Consider the following 20,011-nt stretch of genomic DNA (forward strand, 5'->3'; position numbering starts at 1 on the left):
ATCAATCTGCCTGTCAACCATCGAACACCTTCGGCCTGTTACGCTACCTATCACAAGCAATACGTGTGTGTGTGTGTGTGTGTGTGTGTGTGTGTGTGTGTGTGTGTGTGTGTGTGTGTGTGTGTGTGTGTGTGTCTGTGTGCGCCTTCTGTCACTCTGTCAATCTCTTTGTCTCCATCTTCCAATCTGTGTGTTGTGTCTGTGCTTTTTTTTTGTTGTCCTCCTGTCTGGTCCCTGCTGTCTCTTCTGTATCTTTCTTGCTGCATCAAACCTTCGGTCTACCCTTAATCTGTCAGCCATGACACCCATGTTAAAAAATGACATCAACTTGCATCACCATCCAACCGTTTGTTGCCTCTCTGTGCCATCCCGTATTCATATTCCCAATTGTTCACCACCTTTGCTTCAACACCTACGACGACATTTCCCCCTCACTTTCCGGATGATTATTTATGTTAATTTAATAATCCTGCAGGGTGTGGGTGTTTTATAACTTTTTCTACACATACATTAGTGAAAATAAGCATAAAGATGTCAAATAAATTTGAGAATTCACGCATGATGACTCACCTTTTTTTCTTTTTTACTTTCGTCTATGTAGGGGAAGAAATTCAACACGATGATACACGTTAAATATTACATGGTCGACCTATCGTTTCAATATGCAGGCTGTACAAATACTATTTTGCCTCATTAACATGCCAAAACGTTTAATCAATAAGCTACAATTTAGCACAGATCTCCCCTTTTGTTATCGTTCTTCTCAATGACTTCTTATTTCCCTTTCTCTCGCCCAGATCCCCCAGGTCAGCTACGCCTCCACGGCCCCCGAACTAAGTGACAACACTCGCTATGACTTCTTCTCCCGTGTGGTGCCACCGGACTCCTATCAGGCCCAGGCCATGATGGACATCGTCACGGCGATGGAGTGGAACTACGTGTCCACGCTCGCGTCAGAGGGCAACTATGGCGAGAGCGGTGTGGAGGCCTTCATCCAGATCTCCAGAGAAACTGGTAAGAAGCTGACTTTTCCTCCGGCCGTCTGCAGGTTTTTGTATATCTCAGCCTATATGGCAAAATCTCATGACAATGGGGATATTGCTTCAAAGAACAACATTAGTTTCCTCATTGTAAACGTGCATTTTAAAATGAGCTATAATACCACGAGGAGGTCCCCCCCCCCACTGTCTTTGGTAAAAGTTGTTGAAGGAGGGTTAACAACTCTTTCTGTCTGTGCTGTCACACTTTCACACAGCATTCGCTGGTCTCTCTCTCCGGTGTAAGTTAGAAGTTGAATGGACTTGAGAGTGAGCAGAGCGGAAGGCTACACTTCCAGAGATAACCGGTTCGGAGGCCAGTTTGCCACTTCTTAAGGTGTCATAACTGTATGACGATCAAAGAGCGCTCGGTGTATGACACCTAATCAGTGGCTTAACCTGCAATTTGAGGAGAACTGTGGTGCGAATAGAGTGGAAACCTGTTGTTTAAATCTCTTGGGGAAACTCCGGGGGAAATACGCTTTTCGGGTAAATGGGCTGTAAATGGCAGACTGCGGTGAGTGAAGGGAGACGGAGTTATCGTTGCAAGCATGTGATGGACAAGTAGAGTTATTTCCTCTTTTTTTAAGCTCTGTCTACGTGTAGTTTTTAGGACTCTTGAATAAGCAGCCACTTGATGCCAAAAATTGTTGCCTCCATGTGACAAAGACCAAAGTAACTAAACTAAATGCGTTGAGCAGATGTGAGGCAATAACAGAATAGTGCTCAACCCATAAGTATCGCCATTTATCGGCGTCACTGGTTAAGCAATCATCGCCTAATATTGTTTGTTACCCTTGTGTCACCAAAACAGCTCTGACCTGTTGTGGCATGGACACTCAACAAGGCTTCAGAAGGTGTCCTGTGGTGTCAGGCACCAACATGTTGATAGCAGATCCTTTCAGTCCTCTTGGGCCTCCATGGATGGTGCTAGTTTTTCCAGCACATCGCACGGCTGCGCAATCTGATTGAGATCTTGGTGACCTGAAGGACAAGCCAACACCTCAAATATACGTCGTACTCCTTCAAAACAATCCTGAACAGTTTTTGCAGTGTGGCACCGCGTATTATCCTGCGTATTCCTGCAGAAACAAGCCAGCCGTTATGTGACAGGATAATGGAGGTTGCTGGGTCTTGACTGTCAAGATGCTATCAAGAGAGCAGACGTTCCTTATCTTGACCCTGGTGTGTTTACAGGTCAGCTTTGGTAAGAAGTTTGTGTGTGTTTCTGATTTGTTTGAGTTTTAGGAAAGAGGTGGTTCTATTGAGACAGTGTGCATCGGAATTCGTTATTTTTCAACTATTTATTCTTTTTTCAAGTCTTTTTAAAAAAAAAATATGAGTGCTGTAATCACTGAAAAATCTGGGAATTGCACTAGATTAAATGAGAGTGACAGAGCCTCAGAAAGGGAAAAAAACAGAGCAATGGATGACTTGTCTGTTTTGATGTAAGATTTAAAAGCACTGTCCCAGTGGTCCTCAGAGCTTCCAGTTGGGTGAACACAGCCTCAAATCAGTTTATGAAATCCTCCGAGTGATGTTGACAGATCAAAATGCTGTCGGTTTCCCTGTTTATGTCTCCAATGTTTATTGAAAACGCATCACGTTGGATGTTGACAAATATTTACAGACTGACAGCGCTAAAGACGAGGAAAGAATCCATTTGAGAGCGTATCAGTCGAGATCTTTCTATTTTTATCCCTCTCTGTAGATCTTTTACTCTGGTCTTTCCCTCCATTTTTTTTCTTCTTTTTTTTTCTTCCTGCATTGTTTGTGTGCTGATGCAGAGATGACAGCTCTGTGTACGTCTGTGCTGCTGTCTATCTGTCCATCTCTGTCTCTGTTCGTGTTTGGAACCGGCTCGCCCCGGGCTGTGTGCTGTGGCAGTCAGCACATAGATGTTTTCTGTGGTGTCAGATCAATTTTCGTGCCCCTCTGTGTGTGTGTGTGTGTGTGTGTGTGTGTGTGTGTGTGTGTGTGTGTGTGTGTGTGTGTGTGTGTGTGTGTGTGTGTGTGTGTGTGTGTGTGTGTGTGTGTGTGTGTGTGTGTGTGTGACTGTGTGTGCGCGCCACTGTAAACGGTAAAGCAGTCCTCAGTAATGTGTGTTTGCGTTCTGGGGGTCAACAGGTCAAATAGTGTACTCTCTCTCTCTCTCTGTGTGTGTGTGTGTGTGTGTGTGTGTGTGTGTGTGTGTGTGTGTGTGTGTGTGTGTGTGTGTGTGTGTGTGTGTGTGTGTGTGGGTTGCGTGTGTACGAGGGCTACATGCTGTGACAGCAGTCAGTCAGTCGTTTACTCTGCAGCTCTGAAGATGCGAAGCGAACTAAGAAGACGAAGGTAAGGCAGAGCAGACAAAACGTTGATGAAGAGGAGGGCTGTGATGGAGGTGAGGGGGGGTGACAGAAGAGGGAGAGTTCGTAGTGTGTGTGTGTGTGTGTGTGTGTGTGTGTGTGTGTGTGTGTGTGTGTGTGTGTGTGTGTGTGTGTGTGTGTGTGTGTGCGTGTGTGCGTGTGCATGTTGTGATACTGCAGTTGTGAATCAAACCGTAGAGAGTGAGAAAATAGATGGGCAGAGACAGAATAGCAGAAGAATAGGACGAGGAAGATGGAACAGTAACAGAATAATGATACGAGTCCTAATATAGATGCGAAGCACTCGCTGCCATGGCAGAACAACACACACACGCTATATGTATACACTATATATATATACAGTATATATATAGACACAGGTGGACATCTTGGTGGACATCTTGAGACGCACTTACACACACGCACACACACACACACACACACACACACACACACACACACACACACACACACACACACACACACACACACACACACACACACACACACACACACACGCACACATCCATACACAGAGCCACAGGGAATTTCAAGGTGATTATTTTGTGATTGCATTGTAATGATTGCAGCTTACAAGACACTCTGCATACTGATACCAAACATCCATATTAATTGGTGTGTAATCGTTCAATGATGATCCTTGTGTGTGTGTGTGTGTGTGAGTGATAAAGAAAGCGATTGTATGTGTGTGCACGCAAAATAATCACCATTAAGTTTCATAATAGGTTCTCAAGCGTTGTTAGCATAAGTCAGGGGTTACAGAGTGTTTGTGTCCGGGTGCTAATGTTACTTTACAGAACGTGTTATATTTTGCCGAGTCATGCTTTTTTGTATTTGTCTTGTGCTTTTTTCTTATTTAACACACCGAGAAAGTAAAATATTTATATACTCTTTGAAACTGGATATGTCTGTTTGCTGCTTCACAGCTGCACTGCTGTGTCACTCCCAAGGGGAGTTAAGTAGAAAAATCTGCACAACAAATTTTTCAGCCAAGTCCACACGGCAGTCAGCAAATTACTTTTGTTTCAGAAGAACTGCTTTAGGGAAAACTGGAAATAACTTGGTATTTGAGGTCATAGCAATGAATGGAACCAGACCCTGGATGCCGATGTTGAACACATCAACCTCCAGATTGTAGCTGCAAGATATAATCAATAATCTGCTTTCTCTGTTGCAGTTAATATTGCTATGAACATAAAGTGTCGTCTAAGTGCAGGCCCTCTCCTCTAACCCTGTCAGCACGGTGGCAAAATCTAACTGCGAATAAAGTGTTAATGAAGGCATTGATTTCTTGCCTGGATAATGGTCTGCAATCAACACCTCCAGGCTGACAATATGAATGTTAGCATTGAAAACTTGTAGAAACCTGAGGCCCTCAAGAGGCCTATTGATTTAAAAAAAAAAAAAAAAGACCTTTAATCACTCACAGCTATTAAATCACAACAATAAAACAAAAAAAAAACAAAAAAAAACATGCCTACACGGTGTTTCCCCTACCATTGTATTGGCAGAGCGGACGCAGGTAAGACACATGATGGGAAACACGTCAGGACGAGAAACTAAATACAGATATTCATCAAAAATGTTAAACATTTGTTAACCCAGTTGTCCAAAGAGAAGCAAGACACAGGAGACAAATCAAGTTCTTCATTCAATTGTGTAGCTTTAATGTGTAGATTCGAAATTATTACCTTTGTAAGAACTTTTTTTTTTTTTTTTATCCTGAATGTTACCATTTCTGTCTGACCTTGTGTTGCCCTGGCTGACATGATTTTTTTTTTTTTTTAATATTTGCTGTCCTGAGATCATAACTCATCAGACTTCACTTATTGTTGTTCATAAATTGATGCTCTATGCAGATTATATCATTCTTTTCTTGACTAAGCCTAAAATACATGCTTTTGGAAGCATATTAGGTCTTTAGAATAAATTATGACAAATTTGAAGCTGTATCTGGAACATTTTGGGATGGGGCTGCCTTGAACAATTTTGCTCTTAGAATAAAGTATGACTTTACATATTTCAGAGTTAAAATCTCCACCAAAGTAAAAAAAAAAAAAAAAAAAAAATCAATATAAGATTAATTCTGCACCAGTTATATCATCAGTCAAGAGTAATTTGCTCAGGTGGTTTGCCTTCACTGGATTCAGACGCCCGACACTTTTCTAGGAGTCTTGGCCTGTTTACATCAACCTACTTTTGTCCAAATCCATTGAATGAAGTGATACAGTTTCACTAATGATGTATCTTCTTTCACCAGATTCACTTCAAATGTTTCATTGCTATTTGCGTATGAAAGCAAAACATTTTTGCAGTTTGCTCAAGCGTGCCCGCATCCTGAAATTTATTCACCATGACTCTTACAGCATATGCGGCCAGTGTGTTGTCACCCCCAGCCATGGCTTCCCACTCATGCAGAACTTGTAACAGACACAGCTCAGTGAGGATGGGCCAAACGTGTTCACTCATCATTAGTAGCTGTTCACAAACAAGGCTTATGCTTTTGTACACAATAAACTAATGCAGCCCAGTGATCAAAGGTTAATGAACAAATTATGCAAAGGTCAAATGTAGGGATATTTATTGGTGAGTAGTTTCAGGGGGCTCTGAGGGAGGAAATGGCCTTTTTTTACATGGTAAAATATGCATAGAGTCACCAGTGGCCCAACCTGGGAGTGTTTGATTTTACTGCTCAGGTAGTGGAAGCTCCAACTACAGGACGGTCTCCCTGCTCACCATGCCACCCTACCGTGGACCCTCTCTGTGGAAATGGCAGCATATGGCGCTGAGCCGACATCCTCCTATATCAAGCTGTGTTTGGAACATATGGATCGCCGTACTATAAAACCCGAGGTGGCAGCGTACTTAACCGAAGACAGAAGACATCTTTTAAACCAAGTCACAGCCCTTTCTCCTTCCAGTATCCTTCCTCACCTCCCAATGGAATCCAACTGGGATTAAAACTTCCACATCTACATTCAGACACGTTGCAGGCCGAGTGAAAGGAGATGTGCGTGTGCAGGCTCTCCTGCACACATCACATCACAAAGCAAAGAAGAGAGACTGTGGCTGAATATGCGTGTTAGCGAGTGTGTGTTTGAATCTGTAAGTGAAGGAGTGAGCGAAAGAGACTGTGTGTGTGTATGTGTGTGTGTGTGTGTGTGTGTGTGTGTGTGTGTGTGTGTGTGTGTGTGTGTGTGTGTGTGTGTGTGTGTGTGTGTGTGCGCGTGCGCACAGAACAGTCACCTCCCCCTGACACCGGCCGCTCGACAGAAGCTCTGCAAGGCAGTAAGGAAGAAGGGAAGGAAATGAGTGGGAGAAAAGGGCTGAGAGAAAATAATTAAACGTTTATCTCCAGATTCATTTAATTAGTTCTCTGGCTCTACACTAATCTTCTGCCTTTTTGCTTAGCTTTGCCTCTTTAGTTCGCTTTCAGTCCACTCTTGCCCTCCACAATGGAGGCGGTCCTTGTAATTATCCACGTCTTGCTACTGGCTTGTATTATTTTATTCAGGGAAAAGGAATCATACATTAATTGAAATGCACTTTGATGCCCATTATATATATTACACATCTATTTATAAGAAAGCATGTTGTATTTTTAGACCACTCTCGTGTTGAAAAAAAAAAGAAATACTTAAGAGGTTTGTAACTTTCCAATACAGCTGCCCTGTATAGATACATATACACATAATGATCTTAAGAAATTGGAAATTGGATTATATTTCATCACATGCATTATAAATATAAAGCTTTAAAATAGGGTGATAATGAAATAATTTATTGAGCTCGAACACGATATGTTTGATTAATGTATTTGACTTGTAGGAATTGAGTTTAAGGTCTCCAACTCACTCTCTCTCTCTCTCTCTCTCTCTCTCTCTCTCTCTCTCTCTCTCTCTCTCTCTCTCTCTCTCTCTCTCACACACACACATACACATTTATACATGAACACAAGCTCTCAAAAAGAAGAAGCGTAAAAGCACACAAGCACACACCAACTCACTCAACTGACAACGTACGTCCCTCGGGTTGAATTAGCTCTCCGTTTCTTGTCCTTGATTACACTCCCCTCACAACTTAAGACTAATACTGTTCATCACTGCATAGACAGACACACACAGGGAGCGCAAACATCAACCCATCCAATTGTAACTAATTACACCAGCCTCGCTTTTCATCTCAAGGTGAAGCTGTCTTTGTTGTCTGAAGGGCCCCAAACTCTCAGCTGCCTGCAGACTTGTTTACACTGTTGGTTTGTGGTGTGCTCGTCTTCGTAGGGTTGAGCTCTAGTTTACGTCTAGTTGTGTGTCGCCTGGGCTGAAACGTAGAATACAGCATTTGTAATTTATTGCCTCATGGTAAATGGTTTGTGTGATTTTCCTCTGTAATATAAATTATCCTGAAGAGATCATTAACATCTTTTCAAGTCTCCAGATTCTATTATGATCTGGCTGATGTTAGCCTTCTGTTGCCAATCTCTCTGCTGGGTGGAATTGACAATATCTATTAGGAGCTAACGGCCCTCTACGGACGGTATTAGTATTACCAAAGGACATCTAGAAATAGTAATTATTACCTGAGCAGCTCTGTGAATTTCATCCCATCCAGCTGAAATAGCCATTTTTAGCAATTTGCCCCAGCCTCTTCAATAAAACATCCAACAGAAATTGCCTGCTGATTCTCGGAGAACTTTTTGGTTTCCTGCGATGCTTTTTCACCCTGTAAACCTGCCTCTGTTTTTTCAGCCATGTCGCAGGGATTGCTCGTAGTTGGGCATTAAAAGAATGATCATGAAGCAGTTTTGCTCACAGGCAATTGGTTACAGTGGCGCCAGCAGAATTACATTTTAGCGTATGCACACAAATCACCCGCCCATTGATAGGTTACTGTGAACTCGTGTATAATCAGGAAGTTCGCCTCATGGCTCAAACCGGCAGATTCGGTCATTTAGTGTAAGGTTTTTCCGATATATTAATTTTTCACCACGTACACTTATGTCATGGCTTATAAATATTTCAGAAATATACGTTTTAATAAAAATGTATTGAATTTGGTTGTTTTATTCTCCAAAAGTTACGAATGAAGAGGGCATGATGCGAAATGTGAGGGGAGGAGCCTAAGACAAATATATCCCCCGTGGCCAATCACAGTTTTGTAACTCTACAGCACATGCGCCTACAAACGTACGAGCGAGAGAGAGTGATTCATGTTTTTTTTTTGCACAAAAGTTACCGAAGCAACACCCTCATAAGACTGCGATTAGCTTATTTGCATCATAATGGTACCGAGGCGATGCAACCAAGAAAGAAGACAGGATCTACCGTTGAAACAAGGTTATCATCAAGCTTAGATATGGAAAAAAAAAACACAAACAAAATAATACAAAATATATACGCACCGTGCGTACAGGATTACGGCTGCCAGCGCCGCTGACGAAGCAGATTTCAAGGCCCTGTAGCTCCAAACATACCTTTGTCCTGTTCCATAAAAATCATATGGACAAGTTTGAGTTTCAGAGTACACCAGTGGGTGCACTGTGAAATCAACAGTATACTATACATACGGCAGACTGTACGCTCTTCTACAGCGTACGGTGTGATGTGCTTTGGAGCCTCTGCTGTATGTTGCTCTGTGCTTCAGTTCGATGTACAGTGTCTATTTCAGCTCCAGTGGGTTTCTTGACAGAGGTGAGAACTCCTCATATTCCCTCATGACGGAGCAAGTGAGGGTGCCTGGGCAGGCTGAAGCACAGATAGGAGAGACATGGCGTCTTAGTGTTTGCGTGCATGCATATGTGTGGCTGCCTTCCATTTTCTGTCCCCATTTGGTCTCTTCGAGTCCACTAAGAGATGAGGGAGAGCAAAACAAAAACAAAAAAAAAAAAACTCAGCCAGTTGCTGCTAAGCCCCAAAAGTAATTTCAGCAATATTACTGCACCAGTTGGTACACACAGGTATGTGTTTGCCTGCATGTTTGCGGGTGCATGTTTGTGTAGCTTTTGTCAGGTGGTTGTGTATGTGGGTTTTGACTGTGATGTGATATATACATATTTGTTTATGTGTGTGTCTGAGTGCGTTTGTGTGTTTATGCAAGCAGGTGTGTGTGTGTCTTTGTGTGCTGTTTTGATGTGTGTTTTTTGAGGGAGTAGGAATCTGCCTGCACAACTTAAAAGCACTTTCAAGCCTCTTCACCGTTCTGCTCCAGTAACTTAACGCTTTCCTTCCTCATCTTTTTTTTCATCTGTGTCTGCAGAAAGGCTTTGGGGTTAGGATTAAAATAAAAACAACAACCGATGATAGCTTGTAGACAGTAAAAAAAGAAAAGAAAAATGTTTGACTCAACTTGGAGAGTTCCATTTTGGAGCTTCACCCCAAAATATCTCTACCTTTATAAAAAAAAAAAAAAAAAAAAAAAAAGGGATCGTTCGGAGAGGCTGACAAGAGGTTAAATAATTTAGCATGCATGAACAAACTGCATTATACTGCATACATACTGTATGGCCACGGACTTGCAAAACTGAAGGAATATGACAAGGGCACTTTGCAGTGATGAGAAAGTGTATTCACAGCACAGACAGGGACTATAGTACGTACCGATACATGGACAGGATGTATTCGAACAGAGGCTGATCCTAATTAGAGCTTCACTTCCTCTCATTTAAATACAACCCTCTTTCATTGCATCTGTTAAAAAAAACAAAAAAACAATTCCACCATTACACAAACTGTCACTTGGATGATTTTAGGAAAAGGCTTAGCATAGCTTAGCGGCTTTAAGCTTGGAGCATCATTTGTAGGAAATTAGATTTACAGTCAGTGATCAAAGCAGAATTTAACTTTGATGTTGTCAGCGTCTCATGATCACATCCAAACCATTGTATGCAGATGCAAAAGTGTAGAGAATCCACCGATTATAAGTTGCTCATAGAGTTTGATGGGAGGCGGTCATCCGGAGATGGAAACTTTTTGTAAGGAGTTTTAGTTACTGTAACAAAATCAGAGAAAATACTATCCCATCATACGATGAATTTCTTTATCAATATGTGGGCGATGAATCGGGTGCACCATTGTCTACCAATTTATAAAATAAATCCCACTACTTAATCCAGTCAACCACATTGGAGGCATCTAAAAACAAGCTAAGACAGTGAAAACCTTCATATTATATATTATATTGGAGAACTTCCTTTAAAAGCTCTATGTCCCTGATTACCATGGCAGTGCAGAAACACTTTCAGGTGATGAAGAGTTATCGTCTCCGAGTCCTTTGACATTCACTGGACTGGGTTTGGCGATCGAGACGGTCGTTGTCCTCAGAGCTCAGCCTTTTGATACTCATCATTTAGTATTAGACCAAACCATGCACAGACAATGACTTAATCATCAACGCGACAAGAATACAGATCTGTGACCCTGCATTTATCAGGTGATTATCATCAATTTCCTCCATATTGCATGACTTACAACTGGGCAGAGTCTTAATTACCTGAGGGTCAGATAATTGCAGATCAGAAGAAACCATGTTCACTTAAGCTACAGATGTTGTTGTTTTTTCAGACTCTTCCAGTGGATATTTCGTGACAAAGTGTAGTGGGAAACTGTAATGTTCCTTCCGCATAGTCACCACGTCCCTGCCTCAAGGTCCGCCTCACTGACTCGGGCAGAAACAGTCTGTACTGCTGTAACGTCGACCGTAGGGAACTGACTCCAAAAGGACTGAGATGTTCCATGGTGGAGAGACCGGGTCAGTCAAATGCCAAAGGGCATACTCAAAATTGGGCTGGCATCTTTGCATGAGGGGGGACAGAGTCAGAGGTAACAGTCATCCCACCATGTTAGATATGCATCTTGTGTGGTTACATGTTGGTGTCTGACTATATTGTTCCAACCAGGGTAAAGACATAAAGTGATGCTACGAGCAATTTTTAGTCAACCTGTTGAAACTGATTGGATTTAGAGCACACGGGTAGAAAGAGATAGATTTCTTTCCCTAAACTTACGTCCACTGAAGCCACTAGACTTTCTTGCCTTTGTATTTGTCCCATTACTTTTTGGTAAATGTTAACCCGTGCGTTTTCTTTTTAATGCATTAGTCCATATGAAGTTTGGGTAGGATTGTTTTAGGGCAAATTCAGTTTGATCAATGCAAACTTTCACAAACTACCTTAGAAAAAAGTATCTTTTTCAGGTCCTGATCTCGACTCACAGTGACAAATAAATATTTCTTTGCATAGATCATCCAACAGCAGATTTTGTAGGATATTGACAAATTTAAACTGATGGCTGGAATAAATTCATACTCTGTGGACTTTGAAGTACTCTGTCTGCTAATATACACACACACGCACACACACACACACACACACACACACACACACACACACACACGCACATGCACACACGCACTGCTGTCTTCCACCAGGCAGACCTGATGAGCTGATTGCTGGCTGTGATGAACTTTCTGTCGGTATCTTCTGTTACATTCTGCCTGCTGCTCATAAATCAAGCCTAGATACCTGCAATTGCGTGTGCATGGACATCCACTCATATCATCCGTGTGTCTTTTCCCTTCCTCTCACTCAATTCCTAAAAAAAAACAACCCTCCTCTCATCCACACAAGCACACGCACATACAGCCCAACAGGCTGATGGATGGTGAGCTAGCAGAGGCTGATTAGCTGGGAGTGAATGGGGCAGAATTACAACTCCGTCGGCTCTGCGATTGCTTTGTTGCTTCAACACCAATCCGTGTCGGATGGCCAGAACGCCGGGATGTGGGAAGAGCAATCGATGATCTCCATCTGTCACTTTGCTTATTTCTCTGAAACCATCCCGATTCTTTCCGATTCATTCTTTTAGTTGTTTTGCCGTGTTATTTTTCCTTCACTCCTTTTTTGTTGTTGTTGCCTACCCTCCGTCGTTTCCCGTCTCCTATTCCTGAGGTAGAACTATGAACTTATGTGACTACAACTTCCCATAATCACAGTAAAAATGTTGTAGACATGCCCCTGTACTTTTCTCATTACCATACAATTCTCGATTCCCCTTCTTCTGTCACGGTTAACTCCCTTCATTCACTTTGTCATCCCTTTCTCTTCCCCCGTTGTCCTTCTCCACTACCTTCGCCTATATGTGTCTGCTTTCCTCCTCAGTCTTAAAAGTAAAAAAAAAAAGAAAAAAACTGTTCTCACACTGGCGCTTCTGAAACTTCTTGAACTGAATTTCTCTGATCTCTTGAGAATTCCACACTTTGAAGACTAGGGAGGAAAATCCTCAGCAACATCATAGAAACCAGAATTTAAAGGTTTTCACAACTCTTATGAGTTTAAATCAGATTAGAATTTTCTCACTAAGGTATTGTATTGATCTCAAAAACATGCATACGGGGAAGAAATGTCGTAAGATAAATGATAAATACTGAATTTGATTCAGGCGGTGTACATTTCCCCCGTGGGCCTCCAGCCTTTGTTTGAATCTTCCCTTTACCCCTCTGACTTCAACTTCAGTTTACTATTTAGTTGCATGAGGAAAATTCCTTGTGACAATATTGATGTCTTGCGCAGATGAAATAATTAATTGCAGCAAGATGTAAATTCATATCGACTGTAAGGCTAAGAGAAAAGCAACTACAAATTAATGTAATTTATTAATTAAATCAGGGGAAGAGACCTAGCATTTACCTTTTGAATGCAGAATGACGGAGACAGATGGATGAATGGACTGACGTACCTTTTCCTCATAATGCAACTTGGGGTGTGAAAAGAGAAGGCAGAGAGTCTCACCTATCAAAGTCCTCCTCTGTTCTTACATCGGCTTCTGTCATATTTACATCTAAACGAAGGTTGATGGTGAAGCGCAGACCCAGTTATGCGACCGAGTTGGAGGTGGAACCTGACAAACGATGGGTAATGGCTGAAGGTTGGAGGCTCTTTCAACCCCTCTCCCCCCCACACACACACACACACACACACACACACACACACACACACACACACACACACACACACACACACACACACACACACACACACACACACACACACACACACACACACACTTTAACAAACATGGCTGTGTCTCCATAGTTTGACAGAGTAATTTATTCCCACTCCGCCAGCACGGAACCACGGATTTAAAAGTAAGTTTCACCACTTACCCGAGCCTTCCCCATTTTTCACTCCAGAATGAAACTGTTATTATTCAAAAGAGAAATAGGAATTTATGCAGGCTTAGACATGGCCTTACATCTTTCTTTTTTTTTATTCTTTTCTTCCACGTATTTTTCTTTCTTCCCTGTTTGCTGCCTTTGTTTTTTTTCAGTACACATTTATCTCTCCTGCTTCTGCAGCGTCTGTTTTAATTTGTCTTGGCTGAAACACTCGATGTCAGGTTTTTTTTTTTCTGCCTGTGACTCTTTACTGCTCAGCTGCTATGAAAGTGACGTAAATCAGGTCATATTGATCTGGTAATTCAAGTGATAGACACCGACATTGGGGTCATGTCGACTTCATTTAGACTTTGAAACACCAGTTAACACCAGAGTTAATTAGGAAGCTCAACACCAGGTATGCAATATTTTTTAAATAAAAAAAATTGCATACATATGTAATAAATAATCTTGATCTGAATAATCTATCAATTTTGAAGTAAGGTGCTTTAACCCTTAGAACGCGATGGACGCAAATTGCGTCCAACTTTCCATATCACAGGGGCGTATGCCCTGACTGAGTCCCTGGTTTGGACGCCTGGACACCCGGAGCCATTCATGACATTTACCATCAGGTACTAAACACATACTTTTTCAAATTGCTAAATAAATAGAGCGCCCCACCAACATGGTACAGATATTGCCAGAGCAAAGCGTCAAACCTGAATAAAATCATGAATGAATTTCTTCCATCTTCGTCTTAATGCTTTGCTACTTCTAAAATGATCTGCTGCTCTCCCTTTGATGTGGATGATCATGTGCTTTATGCAATTTTCAAATCATTAACATGCATATAGCTGACATAAAACCTTATGCATTGTTATCTCTATCTATTTTAGATTGTTCTCATTGTGCAGGGACTTTTCCTCCCTGCATGGTGAGAAGTGGTGTTAAAATCTAACAACTTGTGGGGGCATCTAAAAAAAACCCAACCCACTATGACATCAAAGGGCACTGACACTCATGAGAAAATCTACACACAGACTGACAATCTAACACGGATAACACTTGATCGAAGTGTGAACTTTTGAGTGAGAAATTCACAGATGGAAACTTGGAATGCTGTCACTGCTTCATGTGATGAGTGACAAGGATGATCAGAAGTCAGAGACAACGAGTGAGTCCTGCGGAGCCGAGGAGCCGGTGTGGCAAAAAGTTTGATCATGCTTGAGTTTTGACTTGCCCTCCGAGCAGTTAGGAGACCCAAGCGGGCCGACTCCGGGGATAACGAGTGGTTTACTAATAAACTGTAGCACCATAACCCTGCACTGCCTTGTATGTTGTTATTAGCATTTAAAAGTGTATTTTAAGCGAGAGACTGGCAGCTAGGACCATGACACCAACAGCTTTTGTGGCAGTATAAAGTGTCACCCTCTGCCTTGGCTCTGCAAACAGAACCGTTCTAATTCACACGACTACAAGATGTGAAATGTAAAGATTTGTTGCAAGTGATGTAATGAATGATGGTGGTTTCTCTAGAAAGGACCGTGTCAAAAAGAGGCGTCTGCAGTCAGAGGATGCACTCAGTGAAGAGAGACGAAAGGGAGATCAGAAGAAGGAAAAGAGTGATAAAGTAAGAAGACAGTCCACAGCTATGTCTCTCCAATCACCAACACATAAAGCATCTATTTGAATGCCATATTCAGCGTGAGCATCAGCATCAAATGAACATTACAGACCCTGGAAATGTCACATCTGGTTTAGGTGATTGCAGGGTACTCTACCTCTGTCTCAACTGTACTTATAGAGTACATAAACTATTTAAACACCGTTTAAAATTCCAACAGATGTGAACATTGTTACAGACATGTACTGAAACAATCTCCTCTGGTCTTTTCATCATATTAAATGTCCACTCCCTCTAAAGCTCCTGTCAGATATAAAGTACTTTGCCAAAGATTTATGGACTAAAAGTAAAGTGACGATGCCTGAAGAACTAATCCATTTCATCCAGTAAAAATTTAAAGCATATCATTACCAACTTTACTTCCTTGCGTGCAGGTGCTTGAGATACTTGGCAAGAAGGTTGTCCAAAGCATTTAGAAGTTGCCCCGGTTCTTCTGTTGATTTAGTCTTCCTCAGTGGCTTCAGTGTGCTGGTGTAATCCCAGATGGTCTCAGTGATGCTGACTTCAGGGCTCTGTCGGGGCCACACCATCTGTTGTTGGACTGCTCGCGGAAGATTGTTCATTCTGTCTATGGCTGCCGTTGACACGCTGCACAATGAACTCTTTATGAAATGAATTGTTGTTATTATTATGACCTTAAAACCGCCAATTATTATCCTCTCAGAAATACATTATAAGTTTTAGCATTTTTATGTGTTTTTCTAGTATAGTCTGATTTCTTTGTTGGACTGAATTACAGAGGTGTGTATTTTTCTGTAATTCACTCCGTCGAAGAAACCAGATTGAACTTGAAAAACACAAACAAATGCTCAAATGTATAACTGAGCTACTGCTGTTCATTTTGTATTTCTTTTCTGCTTCTTTCTCTTCCTTTTTTGTTTAATGAGTGATGATTCGCTGCCTAAATTTCCTGCGGTCTGAAATTCATCAAGAAAGTGTTTTCTCATTGCAAACAAACCAAACCGTGGTTCAGTTTGATACGGACTGAGTGCACCTCTTTGGGTCAGACTACATCTTGGTCCTTTGGTCCGATCCTTTCACACCTGCTATTTTGGTTCAAAGGTCCAGAATAAACAAGGTAGGTGCGAAAGCAACTTAAAATGTGCACAGTACGGTACATTTAAATGTGTATTGTGTACAAAGAACATTTCCATATCAGATCTATTAGGTGGAAGTGAGTGTAGACAAACAGCATATTAATAAGTTAACATGGTAACTTAATAAAAACTCTAAAATGGGTTTCTTTATTAAATGGCTTCTGTGTTTTAAGAAGAGACACAGACTCAGTTTGAGTCATTAGCATTCTAAGGGAGTTGGAGAGCAGCATTTGCTAACAACTCACAGGAAGTCAAACTTGGACCAAAGTAATGTCCTGGCAGCACAATACCAATTATAATGGTCCATTCAATTATTCACATTGTGTTCACATGCTGGTGGGAAGTTCCAAACATCTGGGGCTTCCACGCTGGATGCCAAACATGTGAGAAAAATAGTAAACAAGCATGGGTATCCTGCAGCTTCAAATAATTTAAAGCAATGTTCTACGAAACATCTTTCGAAGCGGATATCGTCTGTGGGCAAACACAGCACCTGTTTTATGCTGAGCATTACCCCTTCACAAAAAGGTCGTTATTTAATTGATGTAAATGAGGTGAATGATGTTGGGACGGTGTTAATAAGCCCCATCACCTCTAATCAACACTATAAACTGCTAGTGCTGTCTTTGAACTCAGGCTGTGGTGAACTTTCAGGACTTTTTTTTACTCGATAGAAAACAGACTTACTAGATATTCTCTGGATTTGTTAATTCAGAACCAACTATTTAGTATTAAGTTTGTCTAAACTGATTTTTTTTTTTTTTTAAACTGAATGCCCTTTTATTATAATACCCATATTAATATAGGTAGCCATGAATATTATGTTGATCGTCTTATCTGTGAAAAAGCCATTAGGTCAACATTGTGGAACATCGTTCCGTATCAGCAGCAAACTGCTATCTTGTTTCCTTGGTGATGTTGACAATAATTATTTGGACCTTTTCTCTTAAGTTATTTCTCAACAGCCAGTAGAAGCATGCTCTGAGCTATCGACCTCTCGTTTGCTTGTGCCACAGCAGAAGCACTGGTGCATGTTCTGTCATCCGTTTATGATCTTTCAGCATCTTTGTTGTCTTGGCTGTCATAGAGGAGAAAGTTTGGATCCTGTAACTTCCTTGGCCAGCTTGTATAAGCAGGTGAACACTGTGTCTTTTTGTTTTATTTTCCTCCACCATGCTGTGCATCAATCCTGTTGTGTGTAGGCATTGGCAGATTTTTTAATTAATTAATTTATTTTTTAATTAAGGTAATATCATTGCGTAGTTAAATACAGGATAAAAATCTCCATTGACTGCTGCCACAACAGGTTTATTAACACGGGTGTCAGGATGTGAACCTTGATCTCTGATGTCAGAGTCTGACACTTTCTTAACCCATCATCCACTCCGATGACCTCTGCACTGACCTCTACGATGAGTCCGCTGCAGTTCATAAAAAGTCCTTCTTCAGTAATTAAAGATAATGTGTCATGTTTGTCACCAAAGTGTAGTCGAGAAACATCATTTAGTAATATACGTGTAATTTATTAAAGACGGGTACGGAAATGGTGATGTTTTGATTTATACAGCAATTAAATTAAAGTAATGCACGATTCGTGTTTTTTTTAAACACCCCTGTGGATAAATTCATTTAGGTGTTTATCACGTTTTATTCATAGGACAGTTGGGCAACCAAAGTGCTTAAACACAGACACACATCCAGTAAAGTATCTAGAAAAAAGAAAAGAAAGAGGTGAGCATTACTCATGCTTTTATTTTTAAATCCATTACTCACAAATTAATATTTAGACATTTGGTTGAATTCATTACTTTAATTTTTTTTTTGGGGGGTGGGGCATTTGTGGCTGCTGTGTTGCTATGGCAGCTGAGATGGAGTGGTTGGAGGGATGCAGGCAGGGAAGCAGGGACTGGGTGGTGTTTCTGCTCGTGGAGGAGAAAGCTTATGATGACGGATTTGGTCTCCAGCAGAGTATTCCCAGATGATCTCGGGGACGTTTACTTCCCACACAGAGGCATGACAGTGTTCTGTGAGTACAAGTGCATGTGTCCACTTTGAATTGGACCCTTAGAGACCGATGTTTTGTTTAGTGCTGAATTTCAAGCTAATATTTAGAGTAAAATTAAATCGTTTTTACTGTGTGAAGGTTATGGTTATAACACAAGACTATTAATCTGCAGTTTGGTAATAAAAAAAAAAAAAAAAAAAAAAAAAATCCTCTAAAGCAAAGAGAACAAAAAGGAAGGGAACTTCTGTGCACCTTTTCCTCCAGGAGTCTTCGACCCTTTTCTAAATTCATGAGATAGAAAATACAAGGGGATGTGCTGCTCAACAAGTTGTGTTTTGCTTCTTGTGTGTGTGTGTGTGTGTGTGTGTGTGTGTGTGTGTGTGTGTGTGTGTGTGTGTGTGTGTGTGTGTGTGTGTGTGTGTGTGTGTGTGTGTTCTTCCACCCTCACAGAAAGCAGGAAGCTTTCATTGAAAAAGGAAAAAAAAAAAAGAGGCTTTGTCTCTGTCTGCAGTTTTTGTTTGTCTCACTCTCAGTTCTTCCCCGTCAGTCTCCTTCCTTCTCACACATATCAATACATGCGTCTTTATTTAATGACGAGTTAGTTGCCTATTATGAAAGATGATAAATTCTCATCTCAGCAGGTCTCATTATTTTCTGGGAAGCACTTGAGGCGGTTCCCGTGTGTGTGTTTGAGTGTTTAGCTGCGGCTACGTGTGCACGTGTGTTTGTGTGTGTATAAATACAACTTGTGCTGTAGATTATGCAGAATACCCTTCAATATCGAGGATTTCTTGTTTTACTCTCAAACTAAGAGCCTAAAACCAATTAGCGTTTTCACTTGAGATGCGTATGGGTGCAGCTTTGGAGTGTGTGTTTAGTTTAGAACTTGTAATCGTCTTATAAACCACGGGATATGGATGACTTGCTTGTTTGGAAACCCCATGATTTTTTTTTTTCCCCTCTAAAACTTATTTTCTGAGCCTGAACGATGAAAATGACAAAATGAGACAGATGCGAGGCAATGGTGTAGCCATTGCATATTTGTGCACGCAAGTGCGTGTTTGTGTATGTGGCGCACATGAAAGGGTCTCTGAATGTGTATATATCTGTGTCTGCCTGTGCCTATTTTGATGTCCTGATTAGCAGTGGTTATATTTAGATCATATTAATCTGCTCAAAGTCTGCATTTCCCAAGGCACTTTCACACACACGCACACGCACACGCACAGCCATTCCCTCGTCCTCCTCATCAACTTCAGGACTTAGTGAAGGAGAGGCTGCACACAAGTGGAGAAAGTCATAGTGATGAAGTCAATTGAAGTTAATTACTGAGCTACTTGAAGTCTACAAAATGAGGGAAGCCCAAAAAAACTTAAGGAGTAACTGAAGCAGACTTGCAAGTGCAGATTTATAAACTTGAACAAAGTTTTACATGTCCAATCTGGATTCTGTGTGTGCTCAATTTTAAATTCCCTCCACGTGTTTTGGCATCTTTAGATCATCAGCGAATACTTGCTTTTTGGCTAACACGCAGATATCTGCTGTATTCAGGGACTTTTTTCAGTAATTGAAAACGCACATGAAGCACAGAAACAGATGGAGGTGCTACCACTCACTGTAGCTGAAATGTTATTGTTTTTTTGTTTTTTTCAGTTTCATTATTGAAG

The 20,011-nt window shown here is 41.2% G+C and overlaps 1 protein-coding gene across 2 annotated transcripts in view; it reads left to right on the top strand.

Moving 5' to 3' along the window:
• Positions 1-20,011, top strand: part of grm8a (glutamate receptor, metabotropic 8a) — a 213,646-nt gene that overhangs the window by 88,477 nt on the left and 105,158 nt on the right. For both annotated transcript variants that reach the window (XM_069709232.1, XM_069709231.1), the window contains exon 3: positions 798-1,014. In XM_069709232.1, the coding sequence (XP_069565333.1) occupies positions 798-1,014 (217 nt within the window). The remainder of the gene's footprint in view (positions 1-797; positions 1,015-20,011) is intronic.

The sequence above is a fragment of the Brachyistius frenatus genome, unplaced genomic scaffold (genome assembly GCF_029030835.1).
Source record: "Brachyistius frenatus isolate BFR_SWC_R1_liver_20210118 unplaced genomic scaffold, ASM2903083v1 Contig_81, whole genome shotgun sequence".
NCBI classification, from domain to species: Eukaryota; Metazoa; Chordata; class Actinopteri; family Embiotocidae; genus Brachyistius; species Brachyistius frenatus.